At 42.5% G+C, this 20,316-nt stretch overlaps 1 protein-coding gene across 1 annotated transcript in view; it reads right to left on the bottom strand.

Annotated features, from left to right (window-relative positions):
• dip2bb (disco-interacting protein 2 homolog Bb) overlaps positions 1-20,316 on the bottom strand; it is a 275,837-nt gene that overhangs the window by 163,777 nt on the left and 91,744 nt on the right. The window contains 1 exon segment of the mRNA XM_034166708.1: positions 2,206-2,277. Coding sequence (XP_034022599.1) covers positions 2,206-2,277 — 72 coding nt within the window.

Below are 20,316 nucleotides of genomic sequence, written 5' to 3'. Positions count from 1 at the left end.
GGGAAGGTGTAAGCGTCCTCCACATTAGCGTAAAAAAGGTCCAGTATTCTATTGTCCCTGGTTTTACACGTGACGTACTGGGTGAACGTGGGGAGGGTGGTGGAGAGGTAGGTGTGGTTAAAGTCCCCGGTGATGAGGAGGAGCGCGTGGGGGTGTTGTATCTGCAGCCGTGTGACTGTACTGTGGATCCGCTCACAGGCAGCGGTGGCGTCTGCAGAGGTAGGAATATACACGCAGAGCGCAACCACACTTCCAAACTCCCGTGGGAGATAGTGTAGCCTCATGCTCACCGCAAGTTGCTCCACGTCCGAGGAGCAGATCTGATCCTTCACATGAACATGAGCTGCGCTGCATCATCTCTCACTCACATAAACGGCGAGCCCTCCTCCTCTTTTTTCCCACTCTCCGCCAACGTCCTGTCCATGCAGATGAGTGTGAAGCCTTCCATGTTAGTGACCGAGTCCGGTACATGTTCATCCAACCACGTCTCCGTGAAGCACATGAGACTGCAGCCCTTATACAGCCTCTAGAAATGGTTAGCACTGCTAGCTCCTCTGTCTTGTTGCGGAGAGACCTGACATTCCCCATGACCACAGACGGAATATAAGTCCTTCTCCGCTTTGTGTGGCCACCCCTGCAGCCTCTCCGTCTCCTTGGTATGCCCAGGTGCTCAGCATAGTGGGGACCCGGCCCACTGTACATAGAGTCTCTTAGTCCAAGTAGCTGATCCCGGGTGTAAACAATGGGATGTCTGGAGCCGGAGACAAAGGGATTTCCCCGCACTGCCTCAAAAAGTGCCAAAAGAAGCAGAAAACTAATCACAACAGCTACAAAAGTGGGTTTCCCATGTGCACACTTGCACAGGGTACCTCCTACTGCAAATAAAAACACTAAAGCACTATTAAAAAGTATTAAAAATAGCAAAAGTAGGAAAAGAGGGGGCAGAGCTGAAGTAACAGGCAGCTGCATCGACAGTGCCATCTTCAAAAAAAAAAAAACAAAAACAAACAAACAAAAAAAAAAAAACGCCAAGACCAACACGTCACTCTCTGTTTCTGTATTATGTGGTCATTTATTTTAGTTATTTGTTATGTAATTCCGTATGTAGGCATTGTTGTAAATTTTTATATACCTGTTCTGGCGGTGGTCTCTGTTTGTAACGTCGTGTGCACTAACCCATCATTTCCAGCTGTCAGTGTGCTGTGATCAGCTGACAGGCGCCTCCCCATGCTGTGTGCGCTCAGACTTAGCTGTCCAGCCCCTATGTAGTCATGTCTGTACATACATATAAGCATCGTATGCAAGTGTACTCCTCCCTACACATGTGGCGTGTGTGTGTGTGTGTGTGTGTGTGTGTGTGTGTGTGTGTGTGTGTGTGTGTGTGTTGGGGGGGGGGGGGTGAAACACACATACGCCACATGTGTTCTGGGGGGGTGAGCGGGGAGAAGCAAGACGTGTGATACACATGCACGCCACGTGTTGCTTTTTGCAATGCCACACATGTGGGGGCACTTAGACAAATTTCACATCCAGCTCGAAAGTGATCACCTGCTTAGTTTTTGTGCTAACAACGGGAATGGCGCCACATTTTCTAAGTGTCAAGCGAGTGGTGTTGGATGTTCGTGTGTGTCACCTGGAATTTGGCCGACACCTGCCAAGAAAGGGATCAAATGGGCTCTCACAGGGCACTCTCTGTCTTTCGGCCACTGATGTGTGCGAATAATTGCAGCAACAGGTGTACAAGGCATTAGCGGCGACTCCGATTTTTCACGAATGGCATGGAATTCCTCCTTTGTGCGCTAGTCGGCTTCAATCGTGTTATGTGTGAAGGGGCCCTAAGCAAATCATATCATTTCTTCGAGTGTGCCACAGAGAAAAAAAAACCCATCTCATATTTTATGTACATTACATTACATTCATTTATCCGATGCTTATAAGTGACAAATGGTAAATGGACTGCATTTATATAGTGCTTTAACATCTGCATCAGATGTTCAAAGTGCTGACAATAATTTATGAACATGGATATAGGATTCACTATTATAACTAATAGAAGTTCGAATAACAATCACATGTATGAAGCATTCACCTTTGATTTTACCACATCATGCGCTATGATGTGGTTCCTTTCATGATTAATTAGGTGAAAAAGAAGAGGTGAGAATGACAAAAATATCCACAATAGTGCAAATGACACATGCTTACCTTGAGTCTGGATTATGTAAGAAGCCAGGAGTTTGGATCTTTTCTTCTCGTAGCCCTTCTGTGTAATGTCACCTGTAAAAAAACAAACACATCACTGTTTTTTTCACAGATTCCTCAAAAAGAAATCATTGTTACTTATACAAACTAAGTATTAGATTTGTGAGCAAATATTAGGGTATTGCACACCCAATTTCACCTCAGTTTCGTACAGCTACAATAAATAAATAAATAAATAACAATGTCAGACCACAACAAATTTCCCTAGGAATCAAATTGAGCACTGATGATTATTTACTTAACGGAGCACCAGAGAGTTAAAAATTTAAAGATGGGGCGAATCTTCGCTTGTATGATTAAAGGCTGACATACGCCAGCCATTCACAAATCAAGTGTGTGGTGGGCAGAGACGGGGACAGGTGAGCACCATGGAGCCGCCTGTCTTGGCTGTACATTCAACTGCTCTAGTCAGTAGCACTGGAAGAGCAAAACTCCCCCCCCCCCCGCCCCAATTTTCACTTTTAACATGCAAAATATTTCAAGATTTAAAAAATAAATAAATAAAAACAGTTGTCTGCATGACGCGCTGTAGCACACATCATAATATATCAACTACATACACACTGCTCAACCCTAACAAACTATTTCACTACTTTTCACGCAGCCAAGTGTGGAGATATAATACACTGGAAAGGAGGCAGTTCAATTATTTAATTGCCAAATATGCAGTATGGTTCTCCTGAAAAAAAAAAATCTTAAATGAGATGATACATGAATTTATGATATGAAGTCTTAAGATGTATATTATTTCACTTTTGTCTGTGGTCTAGTCTTCTAAAAAACTAAAATCACAATATCTAGTAAAATCAAATTTCAATACTTGTAGAGTTTCATTTCTCAAGTATTGTGATATGCATTGTATCAGGAGTTAAGCTTATTTTCCAGAGCCCCACTAGTCTCCTTCTAATAGATGGTTCCAACATTCCATGTTACACGTTGCAGAAGTGCAAACTTTACTTCTCTGACTTCCATGAACACGCAGGCTGACTAAGCTCTGTGCCGCCCCTGTAGCAATGCAGTGACTCTGCTAAACCTGTCTGGAAGCACAGCTGTAAGCTTTTCAGACTCACACACACAAAAATCCAAATGCGAAGCCTGCATTCATTTTCTGATGATCAGTGATTATTCTCTCTGTATGTGTGCTAGTGGCTGCCCTGGCATTGTTTATATCTCATCTACATCGGCTCGATCACACTGCAGGAAAATGATCAGTGGATAACAGGCTGTATGACCATGTCTGAATTGTACATATAAAGTTAACTAGTATGTTGCCCATGGAGATTCACGGGCTCTAGGTTAGGTCGTGTTTATAAAATAGGTAGCTGACATTTTTCAAGGGTGGTAATACATTAAGTATAGTTTGTATAGTGATTTTAACTGAAAGTGTAGGAAATTAAAATGAGAAAGTTTTGTGAATCATTGTATTTATTATTTGGCACATTTAGTTGTATTGATGTCATGTTTTGCAACAGGCAAGGTTGAGATATTTCCTTTGTTCAGAGCTTGTCTGGTTACCAGGGACTGACTAATGATGATATCAACATCCATTGTTCACTCTTGTTATCTAATATTTCTAATTTCTCCAAAAATATTAGTCCTATCAACTCTCCGTTTTCACAGCGTTCATCCTTGACCCAAAATACATAAGCATACCAAATGGAAAATGTCAGCTCTCCCCAGTTTCTCCGTAACCAAAGTTACACATATGCATGCACACATGCATACACATACACATACACAGAGGCCACTTGGCTTTTAATATATAGATAAGGGAATAGTGGTTTGGAAAACAAAGCTGTGTGACCTGTGGTTCTAGTGTTTCATGTGTACGGATATCCTGCCTCTGTACAAATAACCATGGGGGCTTTCCACTTTGCATGGCGGTGGCTGATCTGGCAGGTTAACCAATTTAGTGACAGCAGACAGTATTCTGTACTTGTATCACTTCCCAAAACTTTGAGTATTAACTTCTTAACATAAATAATTACTGGCATGCATGAAAGCATTCACTGATGCTGTGTCTTCCCATTACCAACACGCAGGAGCTAAAGATGAGCTGAGGATCCCCCTATTATGATCTTACAAATGCATGGATCCCCCCCCCCCTTTTTTTCTTTTTTTTTTGCAATAGGGATAAGACCAATGGAAATTTAGTAGAGTTACCAAGAGTCTCTGATGCAGCCCCCTCAAGAATATGGTGGTGGATTATGTGGGGAAAAAAGTTGCAGTCATATTTATAAGGCTTATGCAAAATGCACAGACACATACATACAGTTGTATATAAAAGTTTGGGCACCACTGATGATTTCCATGATTTTCCTTTATAAATCATTGGTTGTTTGGATCAGCATTTTCAGTTAAATATATTATAGAGCAGACAAACACAATGATATTTGAGAATGGTCGTGTGTATGTGGCACATATTTGTAAAACTGTTATCTTTTTTGCCATCACTCCTGCAGGAGTTGTCCGTGGTGTTGAACTGTGGAGCTTTTTGTCAAAGAGGACAGAGGGTGTGGCTGCTACAAAATGTGCATGTCTCCGGTAACAGATGCATGCTACAGCCACATGTAGAGGAGTAAAGGGTATACAAAACACCCAGACACACACTGACACAGTTTTGCACCCTAACATATTTGTCTTATACGTTCACTCAACAAAAATATAAAGGCAACACTTTTGGTTTTGCTCCCATTTTGTATGAGATGAACTCAAAGATCTAAAACTTTTTCCACATACACAATATCACCATTTCCCTCAAATATTGTTCACAAACCAGTTGAAATCTGTGATAGTGAGCACTTCTCCTTTGCTGAGATAATCCATCCCACCTCACAGGTGTGCCTTAGACTGCCCACAATAAAAAGCCACTCTGAAAGGTGCAGTTTTGTTTTATTGGGGGGGGATACCAGTCAGTATCTGGTGTGACCACCATTTGCCTCATGCAGTGCAACATATCTCCTTTGCATTGAGTTGATCAGGTTGTCAATTGTGGCCTGTGGAATGTTGCTCCACTCCTCTTCAGTGGTTGTGCGAAGTTGCTAGATATTGGCAGGAACTGGTACACGCTGTCGTATACGCCGGTCCAGAGCATCCCAAACATGCTCAATGGGTGACATGTCCGGTGAGTATGCCGGCCATGGAAGAACTGGGACATTTTCAGCTTCCAAGAATTGTGTACAGATCCTTGCAACATGGGGCCGTGCATTATCCTGCTGCAACATGAGGTGATGTTCTTGGATGTATGGCACAACAATGGGCCTCAGGATCTCGTCACGGTATCTCTGTGCATTCAAAATGCCATCAATAAAATGCACCTGTGTTCTTTGTCCATAACAGACGCCTGCCCATACCATAACCCCACCGCCACCATGGGCCACTCGATCCACAACACTGACATTAGAAAACCGCTCACCCACACGACGCCACACACGCTGTCTGCCATCTGCCCTGGACAGTGTGAACCGGGATTCATCCGTGAAGAAAACACCTCTCCAACGTGCCAAACGCCAGCAAATGTGAGCATTTGCCCACTCAAGTCGGCTGCAACAACAAACTGGAGTCAGGTCGAGACCCCGATGAGGACGACGAGCATGTAGATGAGCTTCCCTGAGACGGTTTCTGACAGTTTGTGCAGAAATTCTTTAGTTATGCAAACCGATTGTTTCAGCAGCTGTCCGAGTGGCTGGTCTCAGACGATCTTGGAGGTGAACATGCTGGATGTGGAGGTCCTGGGCTGGTGTGGTTACACGTGGTCTGCGGTTGTGAGGCTGGTTGGATGTACTGCCAAATTCTCTGAAATGCCTTTGGAGATGGCTTATGGTAGAGAAATGAACATTCAATACACGAGCAACAGCTCTGGTTGACATTCCTGATGTCAGCATGCCAATTGCACGCTCCCTCAAATCTTGCGACATCTGTGGCATTGTGCTGTGTGATAAAACTGCACCTTTCAGAGTGGCCTTTTATTGTGGGCAGTCTAAGGCACACCTGTGCACTAATCATGGTGTCTAATCAGCATCTTTATATGGCACACCTGTGAGGTGGGATGGATTATCTCAGCAAAGGAGAAGTGCTCACTATCACAGATTTAGACTGGTTTGTGTACAATATTTGAGGGAAATGGTGATATTGTGTATGTGGAAAAAGTTTTAGATCTTTGAGTTCATCTCATACAAAATGGGAGCAAAACCAAAAGTGTTGCGTTTATATTTGTGTTGAGTATATGTGTCATAGTCTGGACCACAATGAGCACATTATGCCTGCAAAGTTCAGTGTGTTTGACTAGGATGAGCACTCTGAATCATGGCCGGATCCAGGTCTGGGCTGACTTGCAGAGGTGTTCTGACCAACTGGAGAAAAGATAAATACAAATGAGTCTAGTTTCCTGTGAAGTGAACACTCGTTTGCTGCTGATTAAAAGGATGTTTATATTAAACTTCCTAACAAACATATTTCCAAAAGGAGTGTCAGTGGTACAGAGGCATGAAGTCTGAATGGAAACAACACAGATCCACTGACCTAGTGTCACTGACACAACTGTTCAATTCAATATTATTACTACCATAAGTCACATTTACCACTTCATGCAACAATAAACAAAATAAATTTAATTGGCAGATTATTCATTCATAAGGCACACATAAGGAGCACAGCCAATCAGCTAATTAATGTCACTAAACCAGGCACAAAACATGAGAAAACTACTTCTTTAAGCTACTGAACAGACTATCATACGTGAGGTGAACATGCAATGTAATTAAACCTTTGAAAACTATACATTATTTATTATAACATAAACTCTGCTTTAGCAATCAGGTGTGAGCTAATTAATGTTATTGCAACAAGTGCAAAACATGAGTAAACTGCTTCTTTAAGCCACTGAACAGACATATAGAACATATGTGAGGTAAATGTGCAATGCAATTAAATGTTTGAAAACTGTTTTGTTGTATATCTGTAAAAGATAAAGTCACAGTTTATTTTCTTCTTCTTGTTCAATTTTACGCAGGATATTTAAAAGAGGTGCCCTTGTAGTTTCATACAGTCCAAATACGTTTCCTTCCAAATGCAATGAAAAATTATATTCCATTTTTTTCTACAAAAGTGTGGTCTTCCAGCAAAAAAAAAAAAAAAAAAAAAAAAAAAAAAAAAATTCTTCAGAACAAAGTACATAACTTTTCTTTTATCATCTTCTTCCTCCTCCTCCTCAATAGAAGAAGAAGAAGGTAGCCTCAACTAATATATAGTATTGGCCTAAGGGTTTGGGACAGCTCCTTTTCGTGATTAGATGAATGACTGGGTTTTATTTGAGCCTCTGTATACAGCTTAGAGTCTGCTTTGTGAGAATATTCCGGTTTGTCCTTTAATAATTGACGATGGATTATCACAAGTGGATCGAAAGATTTGAGCCCATTAATACAGACTCGAGTGTAGAAAAAGTCCGGTTTCGGATTTCTTTTGTATATGGAACATTTCCCAAAGTGAATGACAGTAGTCTATCTCGGCTTTCAATGCTTACCAGCCCAGTGAGTATAAGAGAAATTGTGGAGAGCTGGACATGTCCCAACTTGTCCCCTGGCACTCCGAAACGGAGGTGTTTCTTTGTCTCGCTCGATCAGCGAATCAGTCCTGACGCGCGAAGCCTCTGCGCGGCTTTCCATGACATAATCTCTTGTTAAAAGTGAAATCTGCCGGAAAATGGCTGATGTCCAGCTCTTGTGATAACCAGAGAAATTGCTCACGACGGTCCCAGCTCCACACAGCCATCCGTTTAGAAATGATGTGGTGTTTTCTGCCTCTCGATGGTGGCTCGGAGCGCGGCGCGCCGTGCGCCATTGTGGGGCATCCTTAAAGCTGTAGTAACAGTCCTTATTCTCTGTGAAGCCTGTAAAATTTTCACCGAAAGCCAGATAAATTTTTCGAATGGTTTCCAGCTGCTTGTCTCTAACAGTTTCTGAAAAAATTCTGATGGAAAAAAAGCCCAAATCATTCCGCCATTTCCTCGCAATGAAACAACGACGAGAGGGGTGGAGCAGTGCTCACTCAAAGCCTGCCCACAGGCGAATGACGCAACCGCCAGGCGTGGAAAAACTAACGCATGCACACGAAGGTTCAAGCTTGGCTGACCTAAAAACATATGAATCAAATCCATATAGTTTTTGAAAAAAATAAAAAGGTACGATACTTTTCTCACAGACCTCATATTTGCCAGCTGGCTTGAGAAAGCCTTGGGATCCCCCAGAAAGAGTTACAGGATTTGGCTGAGGATAGGGAAGTGTGGGTTGATCTGCTTGCTCTGGTGTGACCACCACCCAGACTCGGATAAGCAGCTGAAAATGAATGAATGAATGTCTGTGTTTGCATGCATCATGTTTTTCACACCCTTCTCACACTCAGTGTTTTCTGTCCAACCTCATTGTAGCAACACATGCACCTCTGTGGCACAGTCAATCATATCGAGACCCGGACTTTACCTGGATCCGGATTCAACACAATGCAATAATTGCATACTGATTCAGAATGGTCCGACTGATCATTATGTTGCAATGTGATATTTAATTCACAAGCTGAAACAAAATAGTGTCTTCCTGACCTTGCTTTTACATCATGATGTGTCTGTGAAGTAGTTTTAAAGTAATCCTTAAAAGTCAACAAATTTAAATCCTGATCCAGAATCTGGACCTGGATCCAGATCATCTCCATGATTTAATGGAGTCTTCCAAAGCCTAAAACCAGTGTGTGGTGAAAATTTGGTGAAAATCTGTTAACTAGTTTTGACGTAATCTTCAAAATCCGACAAAGCGAAGCGTTGATTTGTCAGAAGTCCTATCCAGAATACAGATCCAGCTCACCTCCAAATTTCAGTGGAGTCTTCCATGGCCTAATATCTATCTGTGGTGCAAATTTGGTGAGAATCCGTGAAGTTGTTTTGACATAATCCTTAAAACAGGGCTGTAAAATGAAAATTGTGAAATCTGAGGAAAGTTTGCAGGTTTGTCTGGGGGTAATTAATACAAAAGTCACTTACCGTATTTTTTGCACCATAAGGCGCACTGGATTATAAGGCGCGCACTCAATTAGCGGGTACTTAACCCTTACAAAAGGCGCACCGGATTATAAGGCGCGCGCCTCAATTAGCGGGTACTTAACCCTTACAAAAGGCGCACCGGATTATAAGGCGCGCGCCTCAATTAGCGGGTACTTAACCCTTACAAAAGGCGCACCGGATTATAAGGCGCGCACTCAATTAGCGGGTACTTAACCCTTACAAAAGGCGCACCGGATTATAAGGCGCGCGCCTCAATTAGCGGGTACTTAACCCTTACAAAAGGCGCACCGGATTATAAGGCGCGCACTCAATTAGCGGGTACTTAACCCTTACAAAAGGCGCACCGGATTATAAGGCGCGCGCCTCAATTAGCGGGTACTTAACCCTTACAAAAGGCGCACCGGATTATAAGGCGCGCACTCAATTAGCGGGTACTTAACCCTTACAAAAGGCGCACCGGATTATAAGGCGCGCGCCTCAATTAGCGGGTACTTAACCCTTACAAAAGGCGCACGCTAAAACATACAGTCTACAAAAAAAAAAAAAAGGTCACGGAAGCAAAACGGTGAGTTTATTTGAACTTTTTAACAACTCTGAACTACCGGTATTTAACAATATGGTACTCACATTATTTTTTATTATGGTTCTGTCACAAATCCATCGAAGTCTTCATCTTCTGTGTCTGAATTGAACAGCTGGTCTTCTAGCTGTGGCCACCTCGCTTTGTTTCTGCGGAAACTCCGTTTGGTCTTTTTAACTTGGCGCAGTTCATTTTCTTGTTTCCTCTCGCAGCTGCTCTATTCCCATGAACAACTGCATAACTGATAGCCTGCAGTTTGAATTGTGCCTCGTAAGCACGCCTCTTCGCTGGCACCATTTTTGGGGGTCCTTAGACAAACAAATGTTGTTTTACAGGATACCTGTAGTATACGGTAACTACCGGAGGAGTGGCGGAGGTAAGTGTACGTACCACGGACTCACGGACTCTTCTCTGATTGGTTTACCGCTGGCAGCGTACGTACTCTACGCTACCAGCGTACGTACTTTACGTATTACGTAATGTTCTCCGATTGGTTTATCACTGCCAGGGTACGTACTCTACGCTGCTAGCGTACGTACTTTACGTATTCCGTCCTTGTGTCAGCGGGAAATGGTCCGATATTCTGACGGTCAAAGACAACGTCAGTCGTTTTTACAGATTTTGGAATTCAGTGCGCACATAAGGCGCACCGGATTATAGGGCGCATGGCAGATTTTTGTGGAAATTTAAGGCTTTTAGGTGCGCCTTATGGTGCGGAAAATACGGTATATAATTGTGTGAATTACTGTAAATCCATTCAAAGCCACCGTGTCTTTTTTCCAACGGAAGGAAGTCTACATTAATAAAAAAAAAGTCACAGAATCTTGTGTGAAATCGTGTTTGAACAGCACAATGTTTATTTTCCAGGGAGAGAAAAATTCTTACCATGTTTCCTGATGGTACAAAATGCAGTTCGCTTTTCCCGTTTCTTTTATCTTTCGGATGTGTTCATGAAGAGGACTTTAAATTAAATCCAGCGCCAATTCCAGGGATTCTTGATTCATTATCCAACTTTTTGATGCAGTCTTTTCTCGACATCTTCTCTCTATGACGCAGACATACTGCAATTTTCAATTTATTTTCATTTATATAGCGCCAAATCAGAGTTGCCTCAAGGTGCTTCACACAAGTAAGGTCTAACCTTACTAACCCCCAGAGCAGCAGTGGTAAGGAAAAACTCCCTCTGAGGAAGAAACCTCAAGCACACCAGACTCAAAGAGGTGACCCTCTGCTTGGGCCATGCTACAGACATAAATTACAAAATAATTCACAAAGCGAATATACAGGAAATGCTGTTGGTACACAGGACAGGAGGGTCTCCAGCACAAATGCCACACCCATCTCTGGATGGACCTGCAACTTAAACAGACAGAAAAAAACAGAGTCAGGCATCAGAAAGACAAGAAATACAGCATAATTTGTCAGCATTAAACAACAAGAAAAATAGGAAATACTAAGGTGATCGCCAGCCACTAGCCCTAAGCTTTACTAAAAGACCCACAAGTTAGGTAAAGTTGAGGCTGCTGCACGCTCCATTTCCTAATAAATTGAATTAAAAGAGTAAAAAGCTTAGAACTATACTATGCCAGTATGCTAGCCATACAAAAGGGAAAATAAGTGCGTCTTAAGTCTGGACTGAAAGCCCCGGCCGATATGTAAGGTTTAATTAGGTCAGCTAGGTAGGAAGGTGCCTGTCTGTGAACAATTTTATAGACGAGTAGCAGAACCTTAAAATCTGATCTCACTGGGACAGGAAGCCAGTGAAGGGATGCCAAAATGGGTGTAATGTGGTCAAACTTTCTGCTTCATGTCAAAAGTCTGGCTGCAGCATTTTGAACCAACTGGAGAGCCCTAATGCTGGACTGCGGTAAACCAGAAAATAAAACATTGGAGTAGTCCAATCTAGAAGAGATAAATGCATGGATCAGGGTCTCAGCATCAGTCATAGACAGGATGGGATGAATCTTCACAATATTTTGCAGGTGGAACAAAGCAGTCCTCGTAGTATTTCTAATGTGGAGGTCAAAGGACAATATAGCATCAAAAATTACCCCAAGGTTCCTCACTTTGTCAGTGTGATGTATGACACACAAGCCTAAGCTAAGCGTTAACTCGTCAAATTGATGCCGATGTCTCACTGGACCAAGAACCATCATTTCAGTCTTATCAGAGTTTAAAAGTAGGAAGTTTCTAGACATCCAACTTCTCACTGATGCGAGGCAATCTTCTAAGGATTTTATGTGGATGAGATTGCCAGCAGTTATCGGCATGTATAACTGAGTATCAGCAGCATAGCAGTGAAAGGTAATCCCAAACCGCCGCAATATGTGCCCAAGGGGTGCTATATAAATGGAGAAAAGCAGAGAGCCTAAGATGGACCCCTGCGGAACCCCAAATTTCATGTCACTAAGGGCCCGGTCCCATTGGCGTTTAGGAGGATTTGCATATGGATTGTGCACAAAATTGGCTCATATTCGTTTAACATCTGCAATATGCGTGAAACATGCTTGTATGAGTCGGCTGACACCTGCACACGTCCACAATTATCCGCAGAGGCACGTTTTTCCGTTACCAGAATTTCTGAGCTGCACAAAATTTTGGCTGCGGATGACATCCGCCTTACATACTCCATACATACTCAATACATACTCAGTACATGCTCAAATATGCGCTGTATATTCGGCGTCATCTGCTGATATCCGCAAGTGACAGGGATTTGCGGCTTGGCAGCGGACTGGGACAGTGTGTAAAACGGATATTTTGCGTGCCCATCATGTTCACATCACGAACTAAAATAAGTTGTAGTGACTGCATACAGATTGGCCATGAATAAAGCGTTTTTATTACGTCTGCTTTGCATCTGATTTGCGGTGGATGCAAATCAGATGCACTGTGTTCACAGCTGGATGCCGTTCTTTGTTCTACCGGCTGCCACGCACTCACGCTGTGTATATAAAATAATGATATCGTGGTGGATTAATCATTTTATTCTGCAAATTGGCTGTTGAAAACGGATCTAATCACCTTCTGAATCACAGACGAAGCTGCAGCTGTGCCCAGCTGTAGAAAGCATTTTGAGCCGTCTAAAAAGGTAATTATTTAACTTGTTACATTGTCAAGGCTTGATAAAACAGTTGCGTGTTTTTCCTTCTTGTCTGCAGCTGTTACAGTATTTATTCCTATGTGTATAACAGATTTAACTTCTTGTTATAATCGTTCAGACGAGCTGCGCTCTGATGCGATCCACTGACGTCACCACTTGCCCTGTTCACTGCTTGTTTACTCCAATCAACTTGTCCAAGTCCAGCAAATGCTCCAGAGGCTGTATTGTTGGTGTGAATAGTGATGTCGAAAGGAGCGAGTGAGCTTCTTTTATGACCGTAATGCAGATGCCGTGCACGGTCAACACATGCGCGATGCATTCATAATACACCCGTAACAGTGCCGTGATAATCGCAATGCGTCTGATCCGTTTCCTCAATATATGCATTATACAACCATGATTGTTCATCATATATTCACTATATATTATTAATATATCCATAATTCATACTGGGACATTTGTCATTTTTGGCCATTTTTTGTTGCGCAATTAATCCTCTCCCCAGTGGGACCGGGCCCTAAGGTTAGAGGTAGTGTTACTGTACAAAACACAGTGATCCATGGTATCAAATGCAGCACTGAGATCTAACAGCACCAGAACTGTAGTGGTGTCTGAATCCATTGCAAGTAGAAGATTATTCACCACTTTAGTGAGAGCCGTCTCTGTGGAATCATATTTTCTAAAAGCAGACTGCAGTGGCTCAAAGAGATTATTCTCAGTAAGATAGTCCACGAGCTGCTGTGAAACCACTTTTTCCAGAATTTAGATCAAAATGATAGATTTGATATTGGCTGATAGTTTTTCAATACACTCGGGTCAAGATTAGGTTTCTGAAGTAATGGTTTAATCACTGCAGATTTGAAACATTTAGGAACAGATCCAGAAGTTAAAGAAAGATTAATCATTTCCAGCACAGTCGACCCAAGAGTGGGCCACAGGTCCTTAAACAGTTTTGTTGGTATAGGATCAAATAAGGTTGAAGGTTGTGCTTTTTGTAGATGTCACAACTTTTGTCAGCACGCCTTGTGAGATACTATCAAATTCTGTAAATTTAGGTAATGTCTCAGTAATGACACCCACCTCGATAGCAGGATGTAGTGGATGGGTTAAGGCATGCTGGGATATGCTCAACCGAATGCCTTCTATTTTTTTCTCGAAGTAATTTAGAAACTTTTGTGCTGTAAAAGGAGAGTGAACTACAGGTGGTTGTCCATGTATAAGTGTTGCCACCGTGTCGAACAAGAACTTTGAGTTATGCTTGTTTTTGTTGATCAATTCAGAGTAATAGGTCCGCTTTGTAGCCAGTAGTGCATGCTTATAGTCTAAGATAGCATCACGCCACGCAAGGTGGAATACTTCTAATTCTGAACTACGCCATTGCCATTCTGGACCTCTGGCCTTATGCTTGAGGTCACGCAAGTAGTCACTGAACCAAGAAGACTGTATTTTGGGGGGGCATGATTTTAACAAAGGTGGCGCAATCATGTGAAGTGTAGTTTTGAGTACTAAGTTTAAACTATTCACAAGACTGTCTACTGATTGGGCATTTTCCAAACATGAAGCTAAGATATCAGGCAGTCTAGCTTCGAGTTCAGTCGTAGTTGAGGAGTTCATGCATCGCTGTAGTGATAAATAAGGTTGTTGTTTCACTAAAGCAACACCCCCGCCTTGCTTCGTATCATGAGGGACGTGACTAAATATGAATGCCGGTGGGCAAGCCTCATTTAAGGGGAGGACAGCTGTAGGTTTAAGCCAGGTTTCACATAACCCAATCATATCTAAGTGATGATCCATAATTAGATCATTAATCAACAATGATTATGAGGATAGTGATCTTATGTTAATGAGACCCAGACTAAGGACCTCAGTGGGGTCGACAGTTGGACTGTTTGGGTTTAGGGGTGGTTACAGAGTAGCATATATAAGATGCCTGGAAGTAGGTTTAGGTTTAAGACATTCCAGGTGAGTTGTAGGTAGCAGACACAAAATCTTTGATATTGCTGGAACAGCCAACGGGCCATCCTCAATTTCAACATCTTCCAGTGTAGTAATGGGTATTAAGTTTGCAAAGCATATCCCTCTATGATGTTTATGGACACATCAACAGAAGCAGGCCACAGTCTCAACTTGTTGAATTTCCCTCCCTGGCAGATAAACTGCACTATCACCATAATGGATTTTCTGCACTGATTTCACCACTAAGCTAATGGATTCCACACCCACCTTTGTCGTAAACCTTGCAGGGTCTCTAATCACCTGCTCCGTAGCCTGCTATAAAATCCTAATGTTACCCTCCTTGTGGAGCGCTATCTATGTTCGCAGACAAGATGGCGGCGCCTTCCCCAGTAGGGTGAAGGCCATCCGGCATCAGCAAGCCATGGTAGCCCCAGAACGAAGGCCAGCCACCTATTTGATGTCAGCCTGCTAAATGCCTCATCATTACCCCGGGAGGGGAGGGGACCAGAGACTATTAACTGATGCCGACACATCTTTCTGGCAAAGTCCTCTCTATGTACATTTTTGTGACCTTCATCCTGACATCATTGGCGCTGACATGAATAACTATGTGACTGTATCTCGTGTCATGTTCCTTAGTCTGTCTACCCTTCTGCAGCGTCAGCCCCCTAAGATGGGAATCAATGTTGAGAGCTCTGGTCTCAGGAATACATTCAAAGTCAGCTGGCCTCTGTAGCCTGACTTTGCAGGTGATAGAGTCCCCTATTACAGCGTTTCGGCCTGGAGATAGGAGTGGAAGTCACCCGTGGGCTCAAAGAACTCACATCAGGCATATCCAAGGGGAAGAACTGATTCACATTTCGCAGTGGCGAGTACAAATGGGGTACCACAACCAGGCACCGAGCCCTACGTGGCCTAATAGCTATCTGTCGTGAAAATTTCACTGAAATCCATGCAGTCATTCTGATGTAATCCTGTCAGTCAGACAGACAAATAAACGCCGTTGATTTTATTATGTCCTTGGCGGACGTAAAAAACCCCTGCATACTAGGATCGCTCAGTTTCAGCATGACTAACCTCTCTGCTGCCAACTGCATGGTTGCCATCAACATATTTTGTTAAAAGAAATATCTGATGCACATACAGTGGGGCAAAAAAAGAATTTAGTCAGTTCCTGATTGTGCAAGTTCTCCTACTTAGAAAGATGAGAGATAACTGTAATTTTCATCATAGGTACACTTCAACTATGGGACACAAAATGAGAAAAAAAATCCAAGAAATCACATTGTAGGATTTTTAAAGAATGTATTTGTAAATTATGGTGGAAAATAAGTATTTGGTCACCCACAAACAAGCAAGATTTCTGGCTCTCACAGACCTGTAACTTCTTCTTTAAGAAGCTCTTCTGTCCTCCACCTGTTACCTGTATTAATGGCACCTGTTGGAACTCATTATCTGTACAAAAGACACCTGTCCACAGCCTCAAACAGTCAGGCTCCAAACTCAACCATGGCCAAGACCAAAAAGCTGTTGAAGGACACCAGGAAAAAACCGTAGACCTGCACTAGGCTGGGAAGAATGAATCTACAAAAGTCAAGCAGGTTGGTGTGAATCAATCAACTGAGGGAGCAATTGTAAGAAAATGTAAGAATACAAGACCATTGATAATCTCCCTCGATCTGGGGCTCCACACAAGATCTCATCCCGTGGAGTCAAAATGATCATGAGAACGGTGAGCAAAACTCCCAGAACTACACAGAGGGACCTGATGAATGACCTGCAGAGAGCTGGGACCAAAGTAACAAAGGCTACACACTACGCAGAGATGGACTCAAATCCTGCAGTGCCAGGCGTGTATATATATATATATGATTAGAGACCCTGCAAGGTTTACGACAATATATTTAGTTAAAAGCAAAATTTTATGAACGTAAGTGTAGACAGGTGGCATAGCAACGTAGTGGTTAGCACTGTTGCCTCACAGCAAGAAGGTCTTGGGATCACTTCCTACCTTCTCCGTTCTATGTGGAGTTTACATGTTCTCCCCGTGTTCACATGGGTTCCATCTGGATGCTCCGGCTTCCTTCCACTTCCAAAGACATGCAGGTTAGGTGAATTGGAAACTTTACATTGACTGTGAGTGTGTTTGTTTTATCTATATGTGGCACTGTGACAGACTGGTGTCGTGTCCAGGGTGTACCCCGCCTCTCCTCCTGTGACTGCTTGGATAGGCTCCAGCCCACCTGTGACTCTTGATTGAAGTAAGCGGGTACAGACAATGAATGAATGAGTGAATGAATGACATCCAGAATATGTGCCGCTAGTAGGGATGGGTATTGATGAGATTTTATCGATAGCTATATCATTATCAATTCCGCGAATCGATCCGATTCCTTATCGATTCCCTTATCGATGCCGCTTGTGAATTTTCTGTGTACTAAAAGTAGGCTTTACAGGTTTTCTATGTCAACAACATTTTATTGAGCCTTAAAGTAAATAACTATGAAATTGGTCACTGGATCCTAAAACTCTGGATATAATAAAATCTACATGGTGGATCCTTGATCTCTGGACATAAATAGAAATAAACAAAATCTGTAGTTTTTGTTAAAAGCATTTCCTTTCAGACATTATTGGCATGAATGTCTTTCCATGCAGCTGGCTGTGCTGCACGTCAGGATGTACAGTAGTGTTCAGAATAATAGTAGTGCTATGTGACGAAAAAGATTAATCCAGGTTTTGAGTATATTTCATATTGTTACATGGGAAACAAGGTACCAGTAGATTCAGTAGGTTCTCACAAATCCAACAAGACCAAGCATTCATGATATGCACACTCTTAAGGCTATGAAATTGGGCTATTAGTAAAAAAAAAAGTAGAAAAGGGGGTGTTCACAATAATAGTAGTGTGGCATTCAGTCAGTGAGTTCGTCAATTCTGTGGAACAAACAGGTGTGAATCAGGTGTCCCCTATTTAAGGATGAAGCCAGCACCTGTTGAACATGCATTACTCTTTGAAAGCCTGAGGAAAATGGGATGTTCAAGACATTGTTCAGAAGAACAGCGTAGTTTGATTAAAAAGTTGATTGGAGAGGGGAAAACTTATATGGGGGCAAAAAATTATAGGCTGTTCATCTACAATGATCTCCAATGCTTTGAAATGGACAAAAAAAAAAAACAGAGACACGTGGAAGAAAACAGAAAACAACCATCAAAATGGATAGAAGAATAACCAGAATGGCAAAGGCTCACCCACTGATCAACTCCAGGATGATTAAAGACAGTCTGGAGTTACCTGTAAGTGCTGTGACAGTTAGAAGACGCCTGTGTGAAGCTAATTTATTTGCAAGAATCCCCCGCATTGTCCCTCTGTTAAACAAAGGCATGTACAGAAGAGGTTACAATTTGTCAAACAACACATCAACTGGCCTAAAGAGAAATGGAGGAATATTTTGTGGACTGATGAGTAAAATTGTTCTTTTTGCGTCCAAGGGCCGCAGACAGTTTGTGAGACGACCCCCAAACTCTGTATTGAAGCCACAGTTCACAGTGAAGACAGTGAAGCATGGTGGTGCAAGCATCATGATATGGGCATGTTTCTCCTACTATGGTATTGGGCCTATATATCGCATACCAGGTATCATGGATCAGTTTGGATATGTCAAAATACTTGAAGAGGTCATGTTGCCTTATGCTGAAGAGGACCTGCCCTTGAAATGGGTGTTTCAACAAGACAATGACCCCAAGCACACTAGTAAATGAGCAAAATCTTGGTTCCAAACCAACAAAATTAATGCCTCGCAGACGTGAAGAAATCATGAAAAACTGTGGTTGTACAGCTAAATACTAGTTTAGTGATTCACAGGATTGCTAAAAAAGCAGTTTGAACATAACAGTTTTGAGTTTGTAGCGTCAACAGCAGATGCTACTATTATTATGAACACCCCCTTTTCTACTTTTTTTTACTAATAGCCCAATTTCATAGCCTTAAGAGTGTGCATATCATGAATGCTTGGTCTTGTTGGATTTGTGAGAATCTACTGAATCTACTGGTACCTTGTTTCCCATGTAACAATAAAAAATATACGAGGTCTGTCCATAAAGTATAGGTCCTTTTAATTTTTTTCAAAAACTATATGGATTTCATTCATATGTTTTAACGTCAGACATGCTTGAACCCTCGTGCGCATGCGTGAGTTTTTCCACGCCTGTCGGTGACGTCATTCGCCTGTGAGCACTCCTTGTGGGAGGAGTCGTCCAGCCCCTCGTCGGAATTCCTTTGTCTGAGAAGTTGCTGAGAGACTGGCGCTTTGTTTGATCAAAATTTTTTCTAAACCTGTGAGGCACATTGAAGTGGACACGGTTCGAAAAATTAAGCTGGTTTTCAGTGAAAACAGACGGATTGCAGCGTCGGCTCACAGCCGCCGCGACGCTCCGCCACAGGAAAAACACCTCCGTTGGAAGCCTTAAGGACAAGTTGGAACATGTCCAGCTGTTAAACAATTCCTTATATACTCACTCCACTGAAAGCCATCAAAAGCCGCCTGGATTTTACAAATGGTTATCAACACGGAGGTGTTTTTCCTGTGCCGCCGCACCGCGCCGGCTGCGTCCCGACGCGCGGACCCGTCTGCACGTCTTTCATTAAAAAAATCTCCTTTAACAGTGGAATATCCGGATAAAATGCTGAAACCGACTTCTTCTGAAACTTCTCTGTTCTTTCATGATGTCCTGGATCAATAGAGCCTGAAATGTGGAGGTTTTCAGCTTGAAACAGGCTGATGATGGCGCCTGAGAGCGCTGCGCGACGTCTCGCACCGTGGGAAGTCCTTAAAGCGACAGTATCACCTCAAAATCTCTCATCAGCCGTTAAAATTTTCACTGAAAACCAGCTTCATTTTTCGAACCGTGTCCACTTCGATGTGTCTCACAGGTTTAGAAAAAATTTTGATCAAACAAAGCGCCAGTCTCTCAGCAACTTCTCAGACAAAGGAATTCCGACGAGGGGCTGGACGACTCCTCCCACAAGGAGTGCTCACAGGCGAATGACGTCACCGACAGGCGTGGAAAAACTCACGCATGCGCACGAGGGTTCAAGCATGTCTGACGTTACAAAATATGAATGAAATCCATATAGTTTTTGAAAAAAATAAAAAGGACCTATACTTTATGGACAGACCTCGTACTCAAAACCTGATTAATCTTTTTAGTCACATAGCACTACTATTATTCTGAATACTACTGTAATTCATAAAGAATACAGGACGTCTCATTTTGGGAGGAAAAACGTTTTAGTCGATTGTAGTTTATTGTCTGTATTAAAGCATTTGGAAAGAGGTGTCATTTTATTTAAAGCGGCGATTC

This window comes from Thalassophryne amazonica, chromosome 3, assembly GCF_902500255.1.
Source record: "Thalassophryne amazonica chromosome 3, fThaAma1.1, whole genome shotgun sequence".
In the NCBI taxonomy this organism is placed as follows: domain Eukaryota; kingdom Metazoa; phylum Chordata; class Actinopteri; order Batrachoidiformes; family Batrachoididae; genus Thalassophryne; species Thalassophryne amazonica.
Note: the sequence above shows the minus strand (reverse complement) of the source record. Positions and strands in the feature narration are given on the sequence as shown.